Here is a 24,231-nt window from a genome sequence, read left to right as displayed (position 1 = left end):
GCACTTCTTCAGGATTTTTCGCATACTGAATTTTACTGTGTTTGAAAGCATTTATAAATAATCAAATGTAGATATGCCCTTATGAAATTAATTGTTGACTATTTAGAAGTTTTTTTTTAATGTTTCTTTTGTCTTCTCCCTTCAGTGGAAGCACTGACGTTTCCTCCTTCTTCTGGGAAGTCATTCATCATGGGAGCAGATGAAGCACTTGAAAGTGAACTGGGACTTGGAGAATTGGCAGGCCTTACAGTGGCCAATGAAGCAGATTCATTAACTTATGATGTAAGTAGTAGTTTTATTTATGTTGTTTTAATTTTTAAAAAATAGAAAGTTCATTTTATAGAAAAAGATGACAATAGTTAAGACTTCTTCACAAGTGTGAAATTTGTTTCAGTTTTAATCACAAACTTTGAAAATAAGAGCATATTATAAAAATAAACAACACTTTTCACATCATACAGATTACAATTATAGGTTTTACCTAAATCTGTAAGTCAGTAGAGCTTCTTCATTGGTTTTAGATAAGGGAAAGAATTCCTTTTTCTATCACCAAGATTGGATTTGTCTTATGTTTTAAGATATCAGTGATTAGTTGAAATTCATGCCTGCCTAATGGCAGCATTTGTCTTGCTTATTTAATACGTTGTCAATAATACAACAGCTGAGAACTAGTTTTAGCTGTTGTTAGACAAGGTGTATGCAAGATATTTTCCAGATGCTAAGGTTGACCTATCAGTGATTTGGACCAAAATTGGAATCTTTATACCTTTATGCACACATCCATTTAGTTAATCTCAAACACGGTTCTTTTATAATTGTTCATCGTCATCAAGTATCAGAAAAAGAGTTTTTTATTTCATAAAGTATTTACAGCCTATCTTATCTCTTCATTAAAATCCTTTCAGTTTTATACTTCATCGTCTTCATTGGGGAATACTGTGTAGCTGCAGTCACATAGAGGATATAGCATGAATCCCTAAGTGAGCCTTGGAAGTATTCCAAAGAGGAACCTCACCACTCACTCCTCTTCCCGAAGGTCAAAAACTCTCTCCCTCTATGCTAAGTCCTTTAGTAAGTCTTTTGGGTTCTATCTCCAACAACTGAATCCATATAATACATCTTTCTTCTTCCCCTCCTAGTCCATTTTTCTTCACCTGGATCTACCACAATAACCTAATCTAAACAGGCTCCTTATACTCCATTCTCCACATATGTGATAGAGATTTGGAAACAAAAAATTCTGTTTTCAGTGTTTTTATATCCTTATAATTTATGTCTTTTAAAAACACCATTTTGCTGGCTTTTATTTTTTAACCTTTGACAGCCTTTTAAAATTAGAAAGCGTTTAGTCAATTTCTTTTAAAAATAATTAATAATATTTGTACTTAATCCTGCCATCTTTTGTGCTGCCTATTCTGTGTTTTTCTATTTTTGCCTAAATTGGGATTGATTATTTTTTAACATTCACCCCTCTCCATTATTTGAAGTTTATGCACTCTTTCATTACTTTTTAAATTACAGATTACTACACACATTCTTATAAAAATTTTATATGCAAGGATCTTTAGAACACTCTATTTAAAAAACTCCCACCCAATGTATATGTCATTCTTGTTATATATTTTACTTCTTTGTACATTAATCTTCTACCAGCTTCTGTTTTGTACACTCAGTAGTCAGAATTATCTGTTTCACATTAACTGTCTTGTCCTTTTCCATTCTCCCCTGCATATCTGACTGCCCATCTGGGTTCATTTTTCCTTTACTCTAAGAATACAATATATCTGTTTAATGAAGATCTATTGGTGCCAACTCTCTTAGTTTCTGATTTTCTTGAATTGTCTTTACTTGTCTTTTTTTTGCCCGAGTAGGCTATTATCTCTGATTTCGAATTTCACTTTGCAAAAAATTTTTAGTGCTTTTTTCCCCCTTTATTTATTTTTAATTGAAGGATATTTACAAAAATTTTATTGGTTTCTGTCATACTTTTTTTTAGTGCTTTAAATATATTTCTTTTTTGTTGTTCTCTCTTAAAATCAACTGTCATTTCTGTTTTTGGTTATTCAGTAGTAGACAGTTTTTCCTGTGACTGTTATTTCTCTATGCCTTGATTGTCATAAAAGATTTAGTTGATTGTTTTTTTTTTTAATTTAACCTTCATGAAATTCTTAGACCTTTTTGGCTTATTTAATATGTTTCCTTGAGCTCTATAATGTTCTCAGTCATTCTCTTTAGATACTGCTTTTACATCTCTCTCCCTCCCTCTTTTCTTCTTCTAGAACTGTTGTTATATTGTTAGATCTTCTTTCTATATTCTCTGTTTATGATCCCCTTTCTTCTATGTTTTTCATCTTTTGTTTTTCTGTATTTCAGTCTAGATTTTTTTAATGACTCATCTTCCAGTTAGCTAATTCTCTCTTCAGTTATATGTAATCTGTAATTAAACTCATCTAATGAGATCTTATATCTTGGCTTCTAGGGTTACTATTTAAAAATTATTTACAGATTTCTTCCAGAATTTTCAGTCTTTTATCTTCTTGAACATAATAAGCATGATTACTTTAAACTTTGAATCAGAGACTCAGTAGTAGTTCTGTTACTAATTATGTGTTGTTTCTGTTTGTTTTCGTTTATTCTGTTGTATCTCATATGGGTATGGTTATTTTGTACTGTGTCCAAATAACTATATTTGAAAAATTGTCTCTAGAAATAATTTCAGGTGTAAGTTTATATCTTTCCACAAAGAGTATATTTTCATTTTCTTCTCTCAGATGTCTGCAGCCACTAGAAATCTGGATCACCTGCTTCATTTTCAGTTTTTGAGGTGATCTGAAGCTGATCTATAATCTTTTAAGGGCTTTTGTTCTTCTAGTTCACTCTTATGTGTAGGATACAGCCTTCTGAAATCAAACCCTAAAGCCAGGTGGTCTACTAAACCCTACTTTCTTGGCAGGCCCTGGACATCAATCTATATCTCTCTGCCTTGCAAAGTCATCAGAAGCACAGAGCAGCCATCTCTTCTGCAGTCAGTAAACACTTGCTGGGGATAACAGTTCCAGATATGAGGCTCACTTCCATAGGCCTCTGTCTTCACCTGGATCCTAGGTTTTTTCCCACCATTTTGTTAGTTCTAGATTTTTTATTCTTAGCTTTGCTATTCTACTTGTCCTCAGTACACAGTTGGTCCTAATGATCTAGTCCATCATGACCAGAAGCAGAAATTCCCATTAGGTGCTTTTGTTCCTGCAAAGAGTTTGTTTAATACATAAAGGAATTCAGTCCTCTCTCTGGAGAAAGCTCATCCTTTTTTTCATAACTCTTACTTGTTAGAAAACATAGTCTGTCTCAGTTTCTAAAAGTAGTTCCTAGTTTTATTAAGCATATTAGCAATCTATTGCTGCATAACAACTTGTACCACATTTAACAGCTTAAAAGAACAAACATTTCTCTCACACATCTTCCATGGGTCAGCAGTCTGGGGACAGCTTAATTATGTGACTCTGGCTGTTTGTTTAGTTGTAATCAAGACATTGACAAGGGCTGCAGTTTTGCCTAGACTTGACTTGGGGAAAATCTGCTTCTAAGCTCACTCATGCAGTTGTTTGAAGGCCTTGGTTTCTGGCTGACTGTCAGCTGGGGACCAGTTCCTCACCACATGGACCTCTCTGTGGGCTCCTCAACAGAGCAGCTGACTTTTCCCAATGTGAGTGCACCTGAAAAGATAGAAGAAACACTTAAGCTGAAAGGTTTTATAACCTAATTTTGGAAGTAATTTGTTCCAACTTCTGCTGTATGCTGTTGGTCAGAGAGCAGCCCTATAACATGGAAGTGTGAAAGTGTTAGTTGCTCAGTTGTGTCCAACTCTTTATGACCCCATGGACTGTATAGCCTGCCAGGCTTCTCTGTCCATGGGATGCTCCGGGCAAGTATACTGGAGTGGGTAGCCATTTCCTTCCAGGGGATGAACCTGCGTCTCCCACATTCCAGGGAGGTTCTTTACCGTCGGAGTTACCAGAGAAGGGGACTACCCAAAGGTAAAAATAGGTGGGGCCGATTGGGCACATAGTGGCTGCCTACCACATCAAGATAATCAAAGGAATTTAAGTACTCTTCCACATGAAAACCTTTCAGCTCTTTAATAAGAATAGCAGAGGTCAGCTCAGTTGCCCTTGTCGCTGTAACCTTCCTGCCAGCCCTGCCTGCCCCCAAAATAATCAGCCCCACTCTTAGAGGAGCTCCTTGCATCATGTGTTTTGTCTTCACTTACTGCTTCCCAGGTGGCGCTAGTGGTAAAGAACCCGTCTGCCAGTGCAGGAGACAAAAGAGACGCGGGTTTAATCCCTGGAGGAGGGCATGGCAACCCACTCAAGTATTCTTGCCTGGAGAACCCCATGGACAGAGAACCTAATGGGCTATGGTTCATAGGGTCGCAAATAACCATACACGACTGGAGCAGCTTAGCACACATGCATTGTCCCAGTTGAGACATGTCCTGTCCAGATTTCTCTGCAGATTTTTAAATTTCTGGGTTCTAAATTACAGTTTAATAGTATAGCCTCTGAAACCAGACTGCTTGATTTTGAATCCTGACTCCTCCATTTACTAGATGGCAAGTCACTTAACTTCTCTTTCCCTAAAATGCCTAGTCTATAAAGTGGGGATATAGTGTTAATTCCTACATCATAGAGTTGTGAGGATTAAGTGAGTTAATGCTTTTTAAGTCTTTTGAATAATGTAGAAAATAATGAATGCTGCTTAGAATATCAGTTGTTGTATCATTGATAATTTTTGTAACTGTGAGTATGGTAACATTTCTCCAGTATATTTCAAATACTTGCTTAAATCTACCATGATTGTTAGCCTTGGAGTGTGAAGTTCATTCACGGTGCTTGTGTAAAGTCAAACACTATCCTCTTTAGCTTTTCTATTAGTTGGAATAAAAAAACTGCATTATTTTTTCAGTTGTTGAGATTGAGATTCTGTGGAGAAAGTGAAAGTCACTCAGTCGTGTCCGACTCTTTGTGACCCAATGGACCATAGTCTACCAGGCTCCTCTGTCTGTGGGGATTTTCCAGGCAAGCATACTGGAGTAGGTTGCTGTTCCCTTCTCCAGGGAATCTTCCCAACCCAGGAATTGAACCCAGGTCTCCCGTGTTGCAGGCAGATTCTTTATCATCTGAGCTACCAGGGAAGCCCTCTGTGGAGAAAAGGAACATAATAAATATATTACTATGTTTTTAATATCTGATTGTCTCTTCCAATTTTAACATTTTGTTGCCAGTGTATAAATTTCATTACCAATTTGAAGAAAATTTAGCTCTTGTCTGAAACCGTTGAAAATTTTGAAAGTATCATATTCTGTAATGATAACATGTTTAAAGATAATTTAGTTTTTCAACTCTTACCCAAAATTGCTTTCTATTCTATAATTCAGGTTGAAATCATTTTTTTGTTACTAAGTTATTTGATCCTCCTTCTATACTGAATTATGTGTTTTCTTATTATAGCATTCATATTTCTTCAAAGAAAACCATTGTTGACATATTGCTAATTTTGCCTATTGATTTGATTATCTGTTTAAAAATTATATTACTTTGAAAGTTGCAAAATAATGATAGTTTAATCCTAGAACAGTAAGAATTAATGCTGAAATAGTTTTTTTCCCCCATTCTGTACTAAATATATTGGTATCTTTTGTTTCTTTAATAGATAGCAAACAATAAAGATGCATTGAGGAAGACATGGAACCCCAAGTTTACATTAAGAAGTCACTTTGATGGCATTAGAGCCCTCGCTTTCCACCCCACTGAGCCTGTTTTGATAACAGCATCAGAGGATCACACGTTAAAAATGTGGAATTTGCAGAAAACAGCCCCAGCCAAAAAGTGAGAATATTCTACTTTAACTGTATTTGAATAACTTAATTAACATTTTTTCAGCAGAGAAAGCCTTACTTTATTATTTGCTGTTAAATTCCCCAAATATCTCTTCCATTTGTTTTCCTTTACCATGTCATGTAATTTAGGCTGTTTTTGCCTTCATACTCATAAGCTAATTTAGGTTGAAAAACTGACCCTTAGGGAGAAATGGTTTGTGAATGCTCATTATAATCTTTATTTGGTGTTTTAAATAACTGTTACATTTCAGGAACCCTTTGTCTGTACTGGAGGTTTCTGTTGTTGTTGTAAGCAGGCATAGTCATGTTTAAAATCGTCAAATCCCAACCCCAGTCCTTCCCCATTGTTCACTAGGCTTGGACTCACAGAGCAGAAGGGAGAGAAGTGATAGGGGATACTGGAGCGGGTGGGGGCAAGAGACCTCTCTTTGATCTTTTCTTTTGATCTTGACCAAAATGTCTAGACTGAAGGGCACTGTTGCTGCTCTCACTTACCTGCTAATACTTGCCTTGCCCCCTTGGTTCCTCTGTAAGCATGGACAGACATGAATTGGTATAAACCCGTTTTATCAGTCACCAAGCTAGTCCTGACCCCACTTGGTGCTTTCTCTTTCTTCCTTGGATTACATGGTCCAGAACCCAGCATCTACCAGCAAGGGCCCTTCTACAGTGATAGATACCTCTTTTTATTAAAGAGTAGAAATGAACATCAAATGGAGGAGAGGATGGAAGTTTTACTACTGACAGAGAATATCTCCTGCCCAATTTGAAAGCAATCAGTGACATTCCAGCTGTCATACGTAGACGTTCATCAGACAGCTCAACTGAATCTTGCTAAAACCAAGTGAATCTTCATGTAGATCAGGTGTCTTTAACAGAGAAAAGGTATTTCGTGGTTCCAAACTGTGACTTTTGTTCTTCAAGTTCTTTAGTTCACAGAGGGCATCATATTAGATGAGAGAATGTGAGTATCTCATCATATATTCTTGACTATAACTTTGAAACATATTGAAATTTCTTGCTGGCCGTAACTTAGTAATAACACCTTCACAAGCAAGTAACAATAGCCTTTGTTTACCTTTGAACTTAAAACTTTGGAAACAAGGAGAGCTATCATATACCTATTAAAAAAAATCTGTAGTACAATCCAGTTTTAAATCCAGTTTCTGTTCTCAGTTATGGCCAGTATTAGCTGTGTAGAGTACTCATACACTCAGTGTTCTGAGTAGTGAATAATCTATTCTGATGTCCAAATCTAATGTGGACAGTTTCTGCAGGTATTAAGGACAGACATGTTAATCTTTATAGAAATGGCAAGGAAATTAAAGTAACTTTGAAATTCTGTTCTGTATGGTTCTGTCCTAGGCTGTTTTACCTTGAAGAATCTCATTTAATCTTGTAAATATTTGCTGTTATGCCTATTTTTCTATTTTATATTAAACATAGAGGAATCTAACGTTTCAAAAGACTAAATAATTTGCCTAAAGTTAGCCAATTAGATACAGACCTGGAAATTAAATCCAGAAATTTACCTCTTCAAAACCCATGTGTTTTCTCCCTGAGTGAGGCTCTCTCACCCTTTAATCAAATAGATTAGGACAGTGCTAAAAGTGCTATAACAGGGTATTGTTACTAAAGAAGAATTTGTTTCTTGAAGTCACAAAAATATGTGATTGGTGTTAAGTAAGCTTTATTGTGTCCTGGGGTTGAGAATGGTGTATTACCATAGTGCTGATATTTCTAGGGGCATTTTTATGACATACATTCAGTCATACTGTTTACTACTGACTTTTAGAATGATAAAAAAAATCCTCCTTTCTCTCTGATTTAGGAGCACGTCTCTTGATGTGGAGCCTATCTATACATTCAGAGCTCATAAGTAAGTGTGTGCTTTTTCGTTGTGTTAAATCAACATCATTGTAAATCAGTCTGATTAGTATATTTTAGTTTCTTTCATGTATGTATTTGTGGTATGTGTTTTTTTTGTATTTGGTAGCATTTTTTTTTTGTAAATGTAAAAGAAAGTGGCAGATAATGTAACATTAACGACAAGTATGTCACTACCAAATAGGGATCCTTGCTGAAATTAGGTATTATTTGCATGATGTTTAGATGATGTATATATCTCTCTCTTAAAATGAAGTTGAGGCAGTTAAGTTTAATTATTAGAAATCCTGATCTTTTTTTCCTTAAAGATAACCTAGGTAAAAATACCTGAGACATTTAAAAAATTGTGGTTACATTTCATGCTTTTCCTGTTTCCATTTAAGTTTAAGAAATGTACCTGTTCACTCGTTTTAGCACAGAGGTTGGCATACGTTTTATATATAAAAAGGGTGAGATAGTAAATGCTTTTTAGGCTGTGTATTTAATGTATATTCTTGGTTTTAGTTTAGTTTTGTATTACAACATTTTAAAAAGGTAGAAACTGTAAGTGCTTTAGGATTGTACAAAAACAGTTCACTGGTTGGATTTGATCCATAGGCCATAGATCACTAACCACTGGTTTAGCAGAAGAAGAAAAATGAATAGTGCTTTGATAATTTTATTTGTTGTACAAAATCGAAAAAGAGAAAGCCGTTTGAAAAACTAAGCATTCTTATTTCTAACTAATTCCAATATCAAATAGATTTTTTGAGGATGGAAATTGGTTTTTTCTCCCAGAGGTCCAGTGCTCTGTGTGGTGATGAGCAGCAGTGGTGAGCAGTGCTACAGCGGCGGTGCTGACGGCCTGATCCAGAGCTGGAGCACCACCAACCCCAACGTCGACCCCTACGACTCCTACGGTATGTGACTCCCCAAAGTAAAACGTTCTCTTGTTAGGCGTTTTATATTGCATATATGGATAAAGTGAGATGTTTTTGAAAATAAATTTATTTTGTTAAAAAGGGTTTCTGTATTTGGGAATCAATTTGATATATATATAATGCTAAAAAAAAAGAGGGAAAATAGTGTATTTTTCCTGAGAAAAGAGTTCCCACCCCCAAGTCTTACTGATTGAAAATGCTGGCTTGATTGACAGTTGTTTTCTTCATTTGTAGGCATGTGTACAATACTTGATACATTATTGTATCAATATTGATACATTATTATTAATCAATGATTGTATTTTGTCACTATTCTTGACAAATATTTTTGAAGGAAAATGAATGTTGGCATCATCTTCTTGATCAATTATTTACAGAGTATAGAGGCTAATGATTTTCAAAGTGTATAACACCAAAATATTTAAAAGACTTTTAAAAATTAAGAAGTACCCTTTAGATTTGGAAACAGCACCATGAATCAAAAAATTGTATAATCCATCACTAGATATTATCATAAATTCTCTTTCAACTATTTTGATTTTCTCTTTAAATTCTCCATAAATTCTAGAATGATATGGAGTGTCATATTTGTCATAAAACCATAGTTTATTTTTATTATCATTTTAGATTAATTTTACCACTAAACCTAAGTAAAGATAAGGAATTCAGTAACCAAAATATTCTCCCAACATTTATTTAGTAAGCATTTAACATTTATTTTGTGAAAGATAACACCCTCTCTCCTGCTGCAGTTCTCTTCTGGATTTATCTGTTTCATACTTTTTGTCACTTCCTTTATCCCTCTTTCAGAGATCAGTTGACCTCATTCTATCCCAAGCCAACCCTTTCCCTTTCGCTGTTGACCTCCTTCTCTTGTTTCCTTTGAGACTGCACTCTCTTTTCTTTTTTGCTGCCTCTCTTTTTTGTGCTCATCTGAAGACTTACCCTTTTTGCTCTCTTTCCATCCCCTGAGCATATAGTAAATTCAAGTTTCTCCCATCCTGGGCAAGAAGAAGCCTTTTGTGACTCCATTTCCCTGTCTGGTTCTTTTTTTTTTTTTCCCCTTAATTTATTTATTTCAATTGGAGGCTAATTACTTTACAACATTGTAGTGGTTTTTGCCATACATTGACATGAATCAGCCATGGGTGTACACGTGTCCCCCATCCTGAACCCCCCCACCCACCTCCCTCCCCATCCCATCCCTCAGGGTCATCCCAGTGCACCAGCCCTGAGCGCCCTATCTCATGCATCCAACCTGAACTGGCGATCTGTTCCACATATGATAATATACATGTTTCAGTGCTATTCTCTCAAATCATCCCACCCTTGCTTTCTCCCACAGAGTCCAAAACACTGTTCTGTGCATCTGTGTCTCTTTTGCTGTCTCGCATATGGGATCATCGTTACCATCTTTCTAGCCTCTCTTTCTTCCCGTGTCTCTTTGGTCTAGAAAACACAATTATTAGTTACTGATTCTGTGTTCTTTCACTGTACATCATCCCTCTTCATTCTGTTTGTGGCTATGCCACTTAAATTCAAAGAAGTATCAATAACTATCTAACTGGCTGATCCAAGAGATATTTTACAATTCTTACTTTACTTGATGTACTGGCTATCTGAAACTGTGGACCACTCCATCCTTTTTGAAATCTTTTCACTATAGGCTTTTTTGACACAACTGTATGACAGTTTCTATCCCCTGTCCGTCGTAAACTCCTTTTATTTTTCTCACCTTAAAAATATTGACATTTATTGAGGCTAGACCCTAACTCGTTTTTTGCGTTGTATACATATTCTTTGGTAGACTGAATCCACTTTGTGGTTTTATATACTGTTGACTCATCAATCTCTTTTTTAAGCCTGAGACTTCCTACACAGCATTTCAAAATGGCTGTCTCATTGTCCATAAATCCCTACAAGCACTGTTTCTTCTTCCACATATTCTTAATTTTTTTTGGTCATAGCATGCAGCTTGGGGGAATCTTAGCTCCCCAACCAGGGATCGAACCCATGGCCCTGGCAGTGAGAGCATCAAGTCCTAACCACTAGACTATTAGGGAAGTCTGTTTTCAAATATTCTTTATATATTCTTTATCAGGTGGTGGCAGTACCAAACTTATCCAAACTAGAAACCCAAGAGTTATCCTTGATTCTTTGTACTATTTTACTATCTATCACTTATTAATTACTATACCTTTTTGTTAATACCCCCTAAATATTTCTTGAATTTACTCCTTTTCTGCCCCTTTTATCACTGTCCTCGCTTTGATTTTCATCTTCACTCTCCCAGTCTTCTGAAACAGTCCACTTGCCTTCATCTTGTTTCTTTCCAATCTCTTCTACATTGTAATCAGAGTTACCGTATTAAATACTGCTTCACACTGCTGCTTCTGGGAATCCTTTCAGTGTTTCTCTGGTGCTTTTAGGGTAATTTACTAAGTATGTCATAGGCATCCCACCATAAACTGGCCACTCTCATCTCACCCATTTCTTGCCTCAAATTTCACAGTGCAGTAATACTGAATTTCTTATAAATGTCCTGACATAGCATTCTCTTTTTCCTTTTTTGAGTTTGTAGGAGCTGCCTCCTTTGCCAGGAATGCCTTCCCTCTGCCCTTTGACAGGCCAACATCTATACACTCTAGGTGTTATTCTTTCCAAGTGTCCAGTCACTCTCTTTAGTAACTGGTACCGGCCACTGTTATTGTACTTAAACCACATTACTTTTTGAAGACAGAGCTGGTATTGTGTCTAATCATCTGCATGACCCCTGCATCTAGCATAGTGCCAAATACACAGTGTACCTCCAATAAATATTTTATGGTATAACTAAAGAGGATATAGAACAAATAACACCAGTGACATTGTAAACTTAACATCTCTGAACTGTCTTGAAAGTACAACTTCTAGAGTCATTGTGAGGGTTAATAAGTAAAATTTCCAATTTGGCTTTTATCATGAAATGCTCTTTCCTGGCTCCCCACCCCCCCACCACATGCATATCATTTGTACGTCTTGTTTGAGAATTTGGGGATTTCTGTAGGTCTCAGTTCATGTCCATTAAGAATGTTAGAAGCCTGTTGCTCCCAAGAGGTAAGACGGTAGTCATACCATCATAGCACAAGTGACCCTAAGGGTGTGTGCCAGGTGCTAAGGACCTCAGAGGAGGGAAAGTGTCTCTGCTCACTTCCTCAGGGAATGTGAGTTGTGGTTTCTCTGAGAGTAGATTAAATCCTAATGGCTTGTGTTAACATGCTTTAAAAAAAAAAAAAAAAATCAGACAAATGGGAAGAAAAAAAGGGAGGAAGAAAGAAATGGCTGATCTTTTTAAGGAGAAAAATATGTACTTTAAAATTTTAATTTAGACATTTTAAACCCTATATTTGCATTGTTTCCAGGCCTGTTCTTGCTACATTTCAAAAGAATAACAGAAACTAGGAAGTATATTTTATACTTTCCGTTTGTGTCTTTTACTTTCCACTGGACTCTCTCAGTACCTTTATGATTTGTGCTTTTGCCCTGCATTCTTGCTGTTCTTGCAGATCCTTCTGTCTTAAGAGGCCCTCTCTTGGGCCACACGGATGCGGTCTGGGGCTTGGCCTACAGTGCAGCGCACCAGCGTCTGTTGTCCTGCTCAGCAGATGGCACTCTCCGTTTGTGGAATGCCACTGAGGTTGCTCCGGCCTTGAGTGTGTTTAGTGATAATCAAGGTACATGCCTTTTTCTCCTTTTTCTTACAGAGTCTTTTATAAAATGTCTTATTCTAAAAGAAACAAGTAGATGATTCTATAGACACTTACTGTTCTAAATTTAATTTGAAGGGTTTTCTTTTTAAGCAGTGAAAATATATTTGCTTGAATTTCCAATTTAGTTTGTATAATTTTAAAAAGCATACTATTTGGTGAAGTAGCAGGCATTTGTTTTGAATTTTTAAAAATTGAAATAATTTATATACAGTCAAAAACAAATATTAAGGATACATTTTCCTGAGTTTGACAAATGCATGAAAGTTTTGCTCCTATCAAGATAGAGAACGTTTCCTTCAGTGCCCCGAAAGTTTCTCTGTGTTATTCACAGTCATCTCCTCCCCTCATTCCCAACCAGAGGTACCCACTGTTATGGTTTCTTTTGTTATAAATGAGTTTTGTCTATTCTGAAACTTCATGTAAATGAAGTTGTACAATGTATACTCTTTTTACATCTGACATTTTACTCGTACTGTAATGTTCTTGTTGTTTATCCATGTGGTAATAAATGTTAATAATTTAATTTTATTATTTGTAGTATTTCTTTAAACCACTTTGTTTATAATTTACCTCTTGATGAACATTTGGCTTGTTTCTAGATTTTTCCTATTATGAACAAAACTCCTATGAACATTTGTATTTTCTTTTTTAATCACAGGCAGGTAAAGACCTGTAAATAGAATTTTGGGGCTCTAGAAGTAGATTTATGTATTTAACTATTTAACTTTATGTGGCATCACCAAACTTTCTTTGAAAGTGGTTGTGCCATGTTTTACCACTGATTGCAATGTGTGAAAATTCCAGGCGCCCCACATCCTTAATTATAAACATTTGTTGTTGCAGGTAAAGACCTGTAAATAGAATTTTGGGGCTCTAGAAGTAGATTTATGTATTTAACTATTTAACTTTATGTGGCATCACCAAACTTTCTTTGAAAGTGGTTGTGCCATGTTTTACCACTGATTGCAATGTGTGAAAATTCCAGGCGCCCCACATCCTTAATTACAAACATTTGTTGTTGACAGTGTAGTTAATTTTAGCCATTTTGATGGGTGTGTGCAGCTGTATTTCATTGTCTTTTTAAGTTGTATTCCTTTGGTGGCTATTTTGAGGACTTTTTTTGTCTGCTCATTGTCCATTAATGTTATCTTCTTCTGGAAGATACACATTTTTGAATTGTTAGTTTACTTAACTTAGATTTTGAACCAGATTTTAAAAATCAGATTATGATCATATATACATAGAATTTCATTTTTAATATTTACAAATTAGTTTCAGATTTTAACCAAGTTTTACCCTATTCTAAATGATAAATAAAATTGTCTTCTTTATTCGTGAGCTGCCATAACTTGTGCCTAGGTTTTTTTTTTTCTCTTTTTTTTTTAAAAAAATATGGAATGCTTCACGAATTTGCGTGTCATCCTTGCGCAGGGGCCATGCTAATCTTCTCTGTATCGTTCCAATTTTAGTATATGTGCTGCCGAAGCGAGCACTGTGCCTAGGTTTTGATGAGTTGCCTGTGTTTGATGTTTGTATGACTCTACCAATAAATAGCAATTTGAAATTTTGCTTCTTGAATTCCATATTTTTAGTGAATTAGAATTCCTCGTAACTCACTAAATTTAGATGGGCTTTTAAAATGAAGAATTCCCTTGATGCCGCCCTAAACCTCAGGTTGATTTGAGATGGAAGTAGAAAAATTTGTAGTCCATATGTTTTCCATTTATTCCTAAATAAAGGCTTGGATTCAATAAATACAGTAACTGAGTGACTGGTAGAAGATGTGGTAAACAAGTAAGGATAGTAAAACAAACTAGGACTAAAAGAGCTAATGAGCTTTGTTTTCTTCTTACATGGCTGCTTGTTCTGCTGTATTTGAAACATATTGTAAAGTATACCCTAACTGACATTCTCTTCTAATATGTTTTGACTTATAGAATTGGGAGTCCCTGCCTCTGTGGATCTGGTGAGCAGTGACCCAAGCCATATGGTAGCATCATTCAGCAAAGGATACACAAGCATCTTTAACATGGAAACACAACAACGCATTCTCACTTTAGAATCCAACCTAGATTCAAGTATGTATACCAATTTAAAGTAGTATGTATTTGGATCAATTTTTTAGTGTTATCAAAATTAGAATTACTAGAGTCAACAATGAAAAATACTTGTCATTATAAAGTGTTCTGCCTCAAGATCATATAACACAGTTATATGTGAAGGATATAATGATTTATAGTTGATTTTAAGTCTTTAGGTTAAGTTTATTCACATTTATAAGTTTACTGGTTGAAGTAGCATTTGATCTATTCTAAAGAGAAGTCAAGTTTAATTTTATACCAATTGTTTGGTTTTCAGTTCTATTTGAAGAAAATAACATTTATTCTAAATACAGGCGTATCTTGGAGTTATTGTAGGTTCAGTTTCAGACCTGCGAAATAAAGCACATATATATCACAATAGAGTTAGTCACATAAAGCTTTTGTTTTTCCAGTGCATATTAAAGTTAGGTTTACACTATACTAGAGACTGTTAAGTGTATACCATAATTAAATTAAAGTGTGTACCTTAAATTAAAAATATTTTGTTGCTGAAAAGTGCTAACTATCATCTGAGCCTTCAGTGAGTCACAGTCTTTTTGCCTGGGGGAGAGTCTCACCACAGTGCTCATGGCTGACTGATCAGAGTGGTTGGGGTGACTGTGGCAGTTTCTTAAATAAGACAACAGTGAAGTTTGCTGCATCAATTGACTTCCCTTACACGAACAACTTCTCTATAGCATGCATGGATGTTTGATAGCATTCTACTCACAGTAGAACTCCTTTCAGAATGAATGGGAGTCAGTCTTTTCAAACCCTGCCACTGCTTGATCAATAAGATTTATATAATTATGTGACCTTTGTTGTCATTTCAACAGTCTTCACAGCATCCTCCCCAAGAATACATTCCTTCTCAGGAAACCACTTTCTTTGCTCATCCATAAGAAGCATTTCCTAATCCATCATGGGTTTATCATGAGATTGCAGCAGTTCAGTCACGTGATCAGGCTTCACTTCTAATTCTAGTTCTCTTGCTATTTCCACCATGTTCAAAACTTCCTTCACTGAAGTCTTGAACCCCTCATAGTCATCCATGAGGGTTGGAACTAACATTTTCCAAACTCCTGTTTGTGTTGACATTTTGGCTGCTTCTCATGAATCACAAATACTTTTAATGGCATCTGGAATTGTAAATCCTTTCCAGAAGGTTTTCAGTTGACTTTGCTCAGATCCATCAGAGAAATCACTATCTATGGCAGCTGTAGCCTCAAGAAATGTATTCCTTAAATAATGAGACTTGAAGGTATCAGGGTATCAAGACAAGGTAATGAGACTTGAAGGTATCAAGACTTCTTGATCCATGGCTGTAGAATGAACGTTTTGTTATGAGGCATGAAAAGCATGAATCTTGTACGTCTCTATCAGAGCTCTTGGATGACATTGTCAGTGAATGATAATATTTTGAAAGGAATCTTCTTTTCTGAGCAGTAGTTCTCAAGAGTAGGCTTAAAATATTCAGTAAACCATGTTGTAAGCATATATGCTGTCATCCAGGCTTTGTTGTTCCCTTTATAAAGCAAAGGCAGAGTAGATTATTATAATTCTTAAGGATCATAGAATTTTCAGAATGTTAAATGAGCATTGGCTTCACTGTTAAGTCACCAGCTACATTAACCCCTAACAAGAGAGTCAGCCTGTTGAGACTTTGAAGCCAGGTATTGACTTCCCTCTAGCTATGAAAGTCCTAGGTGGCAATTTCTTCCAATTGAAGGCTGTTTTGTCTACATTGATCTGTTATTTAGTGTAGCCACCTTTATTCATTATCTCAGCTAGATCTGGATAAATTGCTGCAGCTTCCATATCAGCACTTGCTACTTCACTTTGCACTTTTATGTGATAGAGACAGCTTCTTCTTTTTTTTTTTTTTCCATTTATTTTTATTAGTTGGAGGCTAATTACTTTACAATATTGTAGTGGTTTTTGCCATACATTTACATGAATCAGCCATGGATTTACATGTGTTCCCCATCCTGATCCCCTCTCCCACCTCCCTCCCCATCCCTTCCCTCTGGGTCTTCCCAGTGCACCAGCCCTGAGCACGTGTCTCATGAATCCAACCTGGGCTGGCGATCTGTTTCACCCTTGATAATATACATGTTTCAATGCTATTCTCTCAGATCATCCCACCCTCGCCTTCTCCCACAGAATCCAAAAGTCTGTTCTTTACGAGACAGCTTCTTTCCTTAAACTTCATGAACCCACTTCTGCTAGCTTCAAACTTTTCTTCTGCAGCTTCTCACCTCTTTCAGTCTTTGTAGAATTAAAGAGAGTTAGGACCTTGCTCTAGATTAGGCTTTGGCTTAAGGAAATGTGGCTGGTTTGATCTTTTATCCAGACCACTAAAACTTTCTCCACATTGTTTTGCATTCTTATCATCTATGTTTTCACTGGAGTAGCATTTTTAATTTTCTTCAAGAACTTTTTCCTTTGCAATCACAACTTGGCTAACTGTTTGGAGCTAAAGACCTAGCTTTCAGCCTATCTTTTTGACCTGTCTTCCTCACTAAGCTTAACCATTTCTGGCTTTTGATTTAAAGTGAGAAGGGCGCATAAGTCTTCCTTCATTTGAACACTTGGTCATTGTAGGGTTATTGATTGGTCTAATTTCAGTATTTTTGTGCTTCAGAGACTTAGGAAGGCTCCCCCGAGAGGGAAAGAGATGGGGTTTTACAGCTGGTCGGTGGAGCAACCAACCAGTATTTATCAAGTTCACCATCTTATATGGGTGCAGTTCATAGCACCCCAAAACAATTATATTAGTAATATCAAGGATTAGAAACCACAGATCACCATAACAAATAATAACAATTAATATTATTGTTAATAATAATAGATATAAAAGTTTGAAATACTGTAAGAATTACCAGAATGTGACATAGACACAAAGTGAACAAATTTCTATTGAAAAAATGGAACCAATAGACTTGCTAAATACAGAGTTGCCACAGACCTTCAATTTGTTAAAAAACATGATATTTGCAAAGCACAACAAAATATTATATGCAATGCCTGTATAAAATAAATGTATTTTTCATAGTTATATTTTTAATTATAGTTCCTATACAAAATTATGTTACAGGTATACAGTATAGTGATTCACAATTTTTTTTTCTTTTTTTTTAACTTTACCTTCTTTTTTTTTTTATTTTTATTAGTTGGAGGCTAATTACTTCACAACATTTCAGTGGGTTTTGTCATACATTGATATGAATCAGCCATAGATTTACATGTATTCCCCATCCTGGTCCCCCCTCCCACCTCCCTCTCCACCTGATTCCTCTGGGTCTTCCCAGTGCACCAGGCCCGAGCACTTGTCTCATGCATCCCACCTGGGCTGGTGATCTGTTTCACCATAGATAATATACATGCTGTTCTTTTGAAACATCCCACCCTCACCTTCTCCCACAGAGTTCAAAAGTCTGTTCTTTATTTCTGTGTCTCTTTTTCTGTTTTGCATATAGGGTTATCGTTACCATCTTTCTAAATTCCATATATATGTGTTAGTATGCTGTAATGTTCTTTATCTTTCTGGCTTACTTCACTCTGTATAATGGGCTCCAGTTTCATCCATCTCATTAGGACTGATTCAAATGAATTCTTTTTAACAGCTGAGTAATATTCCATGGTGTATATGTACCACAGCTTCCTTATCCATGATTCACAATTTTTAAAAGTTATTCTCCACTTTTAATTATTATAAAATATTGGTTGTATTCCTCATGCTGTACAGTATAACCTTGTAGCTTATTTTATACCTAATAGTTTGTACCTTGTACTTCCCTACTCCTATATTGCCCTTACCTCCTCATAATTTTATCTTTAAAATCAGCTTCTTTTCATAAATGGCACAGTTCAGTACTGATTAGAAAACAGATCAAGTTGTGCCTCTCAGAATCCCAAATCTGAATCTTCTTACTGTATACAGGAAACCAGGAAATAATTACTCAGATTGTGAAGAAGATAATGCAGAATCCTTTGGAGTTTTGCCTTTTATAACCTTTACTTTCTGCCTTTAGGCTTCAAACAAACAGTAAGTTTAGGCTGCAGTTGATAAAACTGCATACACGTACAGTGTTGTTTTAATCTGAGAACTAGCTTTAAAAATGATGAGTGTGCTCATGTGCATGAATATATGTGGCTCTGTCTCCTCTCCCTTTTATCTTTTTCTCTCAAAAAATTCCTTCATTCCATTTTGGCTTTCTTCATTTTCTCTTTCCAATCTGTTGTTCTTTGTTTTCTCCTGGTATCCTTTAAGAATTATTTAGGGAGGTAGGTTTGAATGGAGCTTTGAACTATTTGGATGTAAAAGAGACAAAAAAGTAAAAACTGAGATTATGGAATAGGAAAATAAATTTTTTCTTTTTGCCAAGAAATATATTTTAGACGTTAAGTAAATTTAAAATAGTGCTTAGATATATGACTTAGAGCTACTATAGTAAGATGAAAAACCAGTATAAAATTAAGAAGGTTTTAAACATTTAAAAAATTTCCTTCAGAGATCATCATCAATTCTTTGAATGTTCTCAGCATAAATGTTGATTTTAATGACTGATACAAATTAATAAGATCTCAAGTCTAGGGTTTCCCTGGTGGCTCAGATAAAGAATCTGCCTGCAGTGCAGGAGACCAGGTTTGATCCCTGAGCTGGGAAGATCTCCTGGAGAAGGAAATGGCGACCCACTCTGTTATTCTTACCTGGAGAATTCAACGGACACAGGAGCCTGGCAGGCTATAGTCCATGACGTTAAAAAGAATAGGACAGGACTGAAAGACCTAACACTTTCACTTTCACTTTTTTTCACTTTCAAGTCCAGTGAGTTAGATGAATAAACTGAGTAGGAAATTCCATTTTCCCCCAAGATGTTTAACTGTAAAGTCATTTGACTTTTTTGCCTGATCAGTTCAGTTCAGTCACTCAGTCATATCTGACTCTTTTCAACCCCATGGACTGTAGCATGCCAGGCTTTCCTGTCCATCACCATTTGCTCAAACTAATGTCCATCAAGTCAGTGATACCATCCAACCATCTCATCCTCTGTTGTCCCCTTCTCTTACTACCTTCAGTCTTTCCAGCATTAGGGTCTTTTCCAGTGAGTCAGTTCTTCCCATTAGGTGGCCAAAGTATTGGAGTTTCAGCTTCAGCATCAGTCCTTCCAGTGAAGATACAGGACTGATTTCCTTTAGGATTGACTGGTTTGATATCCTTGCAGTCCAAGGGACTCACAAGAGTCTTCTCCAACACCACAATTCAAAAGCATCAATTCTTCGGCACTCGGCTTTCTTTATGGTCCAACTCTCACATCCATACATGACCACTGGAAAAACCATAGCTTTGACCAGACGGACCTTTGTTGGCAAAGTAATGTCTCTGCTTTTTAATATGCTGTCTAGGTTGGTCATAGCTTTTCTTCCAAGGACCAAGCATCTTTTAATTTCATGGCTATAGTCACCATCTGCAGTGATTTTGGAGTCCAGAAAAATAAAGTCAGCCACTGTTTCCACTGTTGCCCCATCTATTTGCCATGAAGTGATGGGACCGGATGCCATGATCTTAGTTTTCTGAATGTTGAGCTTTAAGCCAACTTTTTCACTCTCCTCTTTCACTTTTATCAAGGAACTCTTTAGTTCCTCTTCGCTTTCTTCCCTGAGGGTGGTGTCATCTGCATCTCTGTGGTTATTGTTATTTCTCCCAGCAATCTTGATTCCAGCTTGTGCTTCATCCAGCCCAGCATTTTGCATGACGTACTCTGCATATAAGTTAAATAAGCAGGGTGACAACATATTGCCTTGACATATTCCTTTCCCAATTTCCAACCAGTCCGTTGTTCCATGTCCAGTTCTAACTGTTGCTTCTTGACCTGCATACAGATTTCTCAGGCAGCAGGTAAGGTGGTCTGGTATTCCCATCTCTTTAAGAATTTTCTACAGTTTGTTGTGATCCACACAGTCAAAGCCTTTAGCATGGTTAATAAAGCAGAAGTAGATGTTTTTCTGGAATTCTCTTGCTTTTTCTATGATCCAGCATTTGATTGTTTGATCTCTGGTTCCTCTGCCTTTTCTAAATCCAGCTTGAACATCTAGAAGTTCTTGGTTCATGTACATTTGAAGCCTAGATTGGAGAATTTAGAGCATTACTTTGCTAGTGTGTGAGATGAGTACAATAGTGTGATAGTTTGAACATTCTTTGGCATTGCCTTTCTTTGGGATTGGAGTGAAACTAGAAGCATTTTCTGAAGAAGACTCCCAAGAACGTTTTGAAAAAAGGCAGCATTCATGGAATAAGTGATAACTCTTAGATTATGATGATACGTCCTGACATTTCCTAAATTACCAATTTGATTAGAGTTAGGTGAAACACACTTATTGCTCTCTACTGTGACTACTGTAGTCCCTTAGCTGTTTATGTTTGACTATGTTATTGTATTATGGAATTTAGTAGGTGTTTTTTAAATTGAAATTCACACCAAACATGTTTTAAGCTAAAAGTGAATTTTGTATAATTTAGAAGGATGAAAGATGTTTGTTCTTAGAATCGGAATAAATTACCAGCCTTCTTGCCAGTGGTGATTGGGCTTGATTAAGTTGAAGGTAGTTGAAAGAGGTAATTGAGTATTTGTGAGTCCACTTCTCAGTCGCAAGCTGAATATAAATAAATATTTGGAGGATTGTTTTAGGTTCATTGTTCGAATAATGGCTGGTAGGTCTTTATTTCTAGTGTTCTTTGCGTTTGCTGACTTTTACTTATCTGACTTACCATCAAGTGGAGAAACTTCCTTAAAAAGTATTATTAAATAAGAACTCTCTTTTGCCTGATTTCTATCATACTCATTTTCTAGATCTCAAAGTAATTGAAGCTCTTCTCAGAAACCTCTCTCTCAAAATATATGGGCTGTTTTACTTAAAGTATTTTTGTTGTTGTTGTTGTTATTCTCCTGATAGACCTTCCAGAGGATATTGCACAATGGTGTGTTATTTCTGGTGGAAAAAGCATCCATAGTATGAATTTTGAATCTAAATTCTTTTTCTAGGACCATTTAAAATGAGTGTAGCCAACCCATTGTTCATTCCACATGGTCAGGTGACTTTTATTGTGCACATAGATAACAGACTGGGTGGCCACCTGCTGTCAGCATTGGAAAAAAGACTGTTTTCAGCTTTTAAGAGGTCATGTTTCTAGGTACCATATGAAAATCCAGTAGACTAATATTGGAGCTATTTTTAACTGTACGTAGTTGTATTTTCTATTATGAGTATAACTTCATGATACTTATTCTGAGATTTAAAAAAATTTAAGAACACTTTATTTTTGAAGTTTTAAGTTTAAAGAAAAGTTTCAAAAATAGTATAAGAACTTCTGGTTACACTTCACCCAGATTCACTAGTTTTTAACCTTTTGCCATGTTAGTCACATTTACTTTGTCATTCTGTGCATGTGTGTGTACTTTAAAATTCTGAGCCACTTAAGAGACAGTATATCCCTATACCCCTAGGTCCTTTAGCATGTAATTCCTAAGAACAAGGGCATTCTCTGGCAGCATATTACATTATCAAAATCAAGGCATTTACAATGACACCACGCTATTGTATGAGTTATTATTTACACTCAAATTTGCTGGTTGCCCCAATATATACTCTGTAAGGACATTCCTTCTTCTTCCAAGACCCTGATATTAATATAATAATTATTTTAACTTTGATGTATCTTAAATTAGTGTTATCTTTTTGTGGATTTTTCCTTATCAAAAGTATGGTAACAAAAATCACTACATATAAGTTATTCATAATTGATTTCCATTTGATTAAAGACTTTCAGGAGGAACTTGTGATAGTGTAGGTACTTTTTTTAACAGTTGGCTGATTTGCATGAGTCATCTAGTTTGGGTAGAGTAGGCATTGGTATAGGTACTGGCTTTGTTACCATGATTTTGGGGGCTGTAACAGCTGTTTTCTGCACCTCAGTTCATTCACTAGGTTAAGGACCTAATGACAATTGGCCCGCCTGTCTCAGTGTGCATGTATAATTAAGATCTCTTTGAAAATTATTAAATAGTGTACAAAGAGTACTGTTAGGATGCTGTTTTCAGATTCCATACATGGTAGATTACCAATTGATGACCATTTCTATTTTGAAGACTGAAGAGTTAAGAATCTCCCTTTGTCATGTTTCTCTTTCGATAATGACCATGTGATAAAGAGCTCTGTTCCTAGACAAAGCTGAGATTTAAATTTGGAAATTATCCACATGAAATAATGATGGAATTTTCTGAAAGTGGCAGAAGTATCATAGACCACTGTCAAGTGAGAGATGCCCATGGCTCTGGGCTAATTTCTCAGTGGCATCCCTACAGAGCAGGTGGTGGAAAGGAAATTCTAATTTCCAAGTACTTCTAGATTTGTCAGTAGAGTGTTTCTCAGACGAGTCTCATTTCCCAACATCACAAGTTATGAACACAGTTGCAGAATAAATGAACTAAAGACAAATTAAAAGTCCATCATCTACTTTTCCAGGCGCTTATGTGAATGTTCAGTTCTTTTTTGTGTGAAGAAATGATAGCTTTGAAAAATTTGTGTTGCTCTTTAATTTTCTCTTTTTAGCAGCCAACTCTTCCTGCCAAATAAATAGAGTCATCAGTCACCCCACTCTTCCCATCAGCATCACTGCTCATGAAGACAGGCACATCAAATTCTATGATAACAATACAGGTAAGAATGTATTTAAATTGATTATTATTGAAAAAAAAATCATAACTAATTTTGGTGTCTGTCGGTGGCTTTATGGTCAGGGAATAGGCACTGAAACACAGATTCTCTCCCAGATCATTTGTTTTTACTTCATCTAACTCTGCAAAGAATCAGTGTTCATGATAGCATATGGGATCATCTTAGTTTATTTAGTAGTAAATAGGTGCTATATTTTGGCCCTAGACCAAGGTTATTACTCAGAACATAATGAAAAATTCATTCAGATAGCAATAAAATGTTAATATATTGTGGAAAAGTAGAAACATGTTGGAAGTATGGGCATATGATCATTATATTTTGTTTAAAATTGTTTAATTTTTTAAGATCCTTAGTGTTACAGATGGAAAACCCCTGAGTCATTCGATTTGTTTTTCTATGGACTAATTTTTTTTTTTATAATACTGATTATTTGGTCCTGATGGATTTGCATTGGGGTATGGAAGCTTTCCCAGTTTTTCTTAGGTTATTTTTCACTAGTCTAAAGGAAATGCATGAAGAGCTGGTTGGGAGAAAAGTAGCCATATTTACTTGAGAATCTGCTGTCAACTTTTGTTAACTTTGTTTAGCTGCGATTGATGAATAATTTAGTATTTTTAATATCTTTCCATATACTCTTTCCACCAAAACTGTGGCCAGATTTTCTGTTCCTTTGTCTTTGTCACAGTCTCTTCTTCTCTTTCCACAACCCATAATTTGCTTGTAGCTTAAGGATGCAAAGTTAGTGATTAATAATGTCTGAGTTTTAGTTAATGAACATGGCTTAAGGGAATATTTGTGTACAAATTACTGACTTCCATATTGTGAAAGACAAAAATGTAATATGAAAGTTGAGCTTTTGTTTCTCATCATCACCATGGCTAGAGCAAGGAGGGAGACATGCATTGTTTTAGCAGTTCGGAAAGTCTTTGATGCAGAGAGGGGTGGCTGGTGGAGCCAGT

The 24,231-nt window shown here is 35.9% G+C and overlaps 1 protein-coding gene and 1 non-coding gene across 3 annotated transcripts in view; one reads left to right on the top strand and one right to left on the bottom strand.

Moving 5' to 3' along the window:
- Window positions 1-24,231, top strand: part of STRN (striatin) — a 105,572-nt gene that overhangs the window by 77,652 nt on the left and 3,689 nt on the right. For both annotated transcript variants that reach the window (XM_043468324.1, XM_043468325.1), the window contains 7 exons: window positions 146-282; window positions 5,710-5,885; window positions 7,728-7,775; window positions 8,561-8,682; window positions 12,249-12,416; window positions 14,390-14,530; window positions 23,147-23,254. In XM_043468324.1, coding sequence (XP_043324259.1) covers window positions 146-282; window positions 5,710-5,885; window positions 7,728-7,775; window positions 8,561-8,682; window positions 12,249-12,416; window positions 14,390-14,530; window positions 23,147-23,254 — 900 coding nt within the window. The remainder of the gene's footprint in view (window positions 1-145; window positions 283-5,709; window positions 5,886-7,727; window positions 7,776-8,560; window positions 8,683-12,248; window positions 12,417-14,389; window positions 14,531-23,146; window positions 23,255-24,231) is intronic.
- LOC122442835 lies at window positions 13,839-13,945 on the bottom strand. The gene has a single exon (XR_006269809.1). It is a non-coding gene; the product is annotated as a U6 spliceosomal RNA (small nuclear RNA).

The sequence above is a fragment of the Cervus canadensis genome, chromosome 5 (genome assembly GCF_019320065.1).
Source record: "Cervus canadensis isolate Bull #8, Minnesota chromosome 5, ASM1932006v1, whole genome shotgun sequence".
In the NCBI taxonomy this organism is placed as follows: Eukaryota; Metazoa; Chordata; class Mammalia; order Artiodactyla; family Cervidae; genus Cervus; species Cervus canadensis.
Note: the sequence above shows the minus strand (reverse complement) of the source record. Positions and strands in the feature narration are given on the sequence as shown.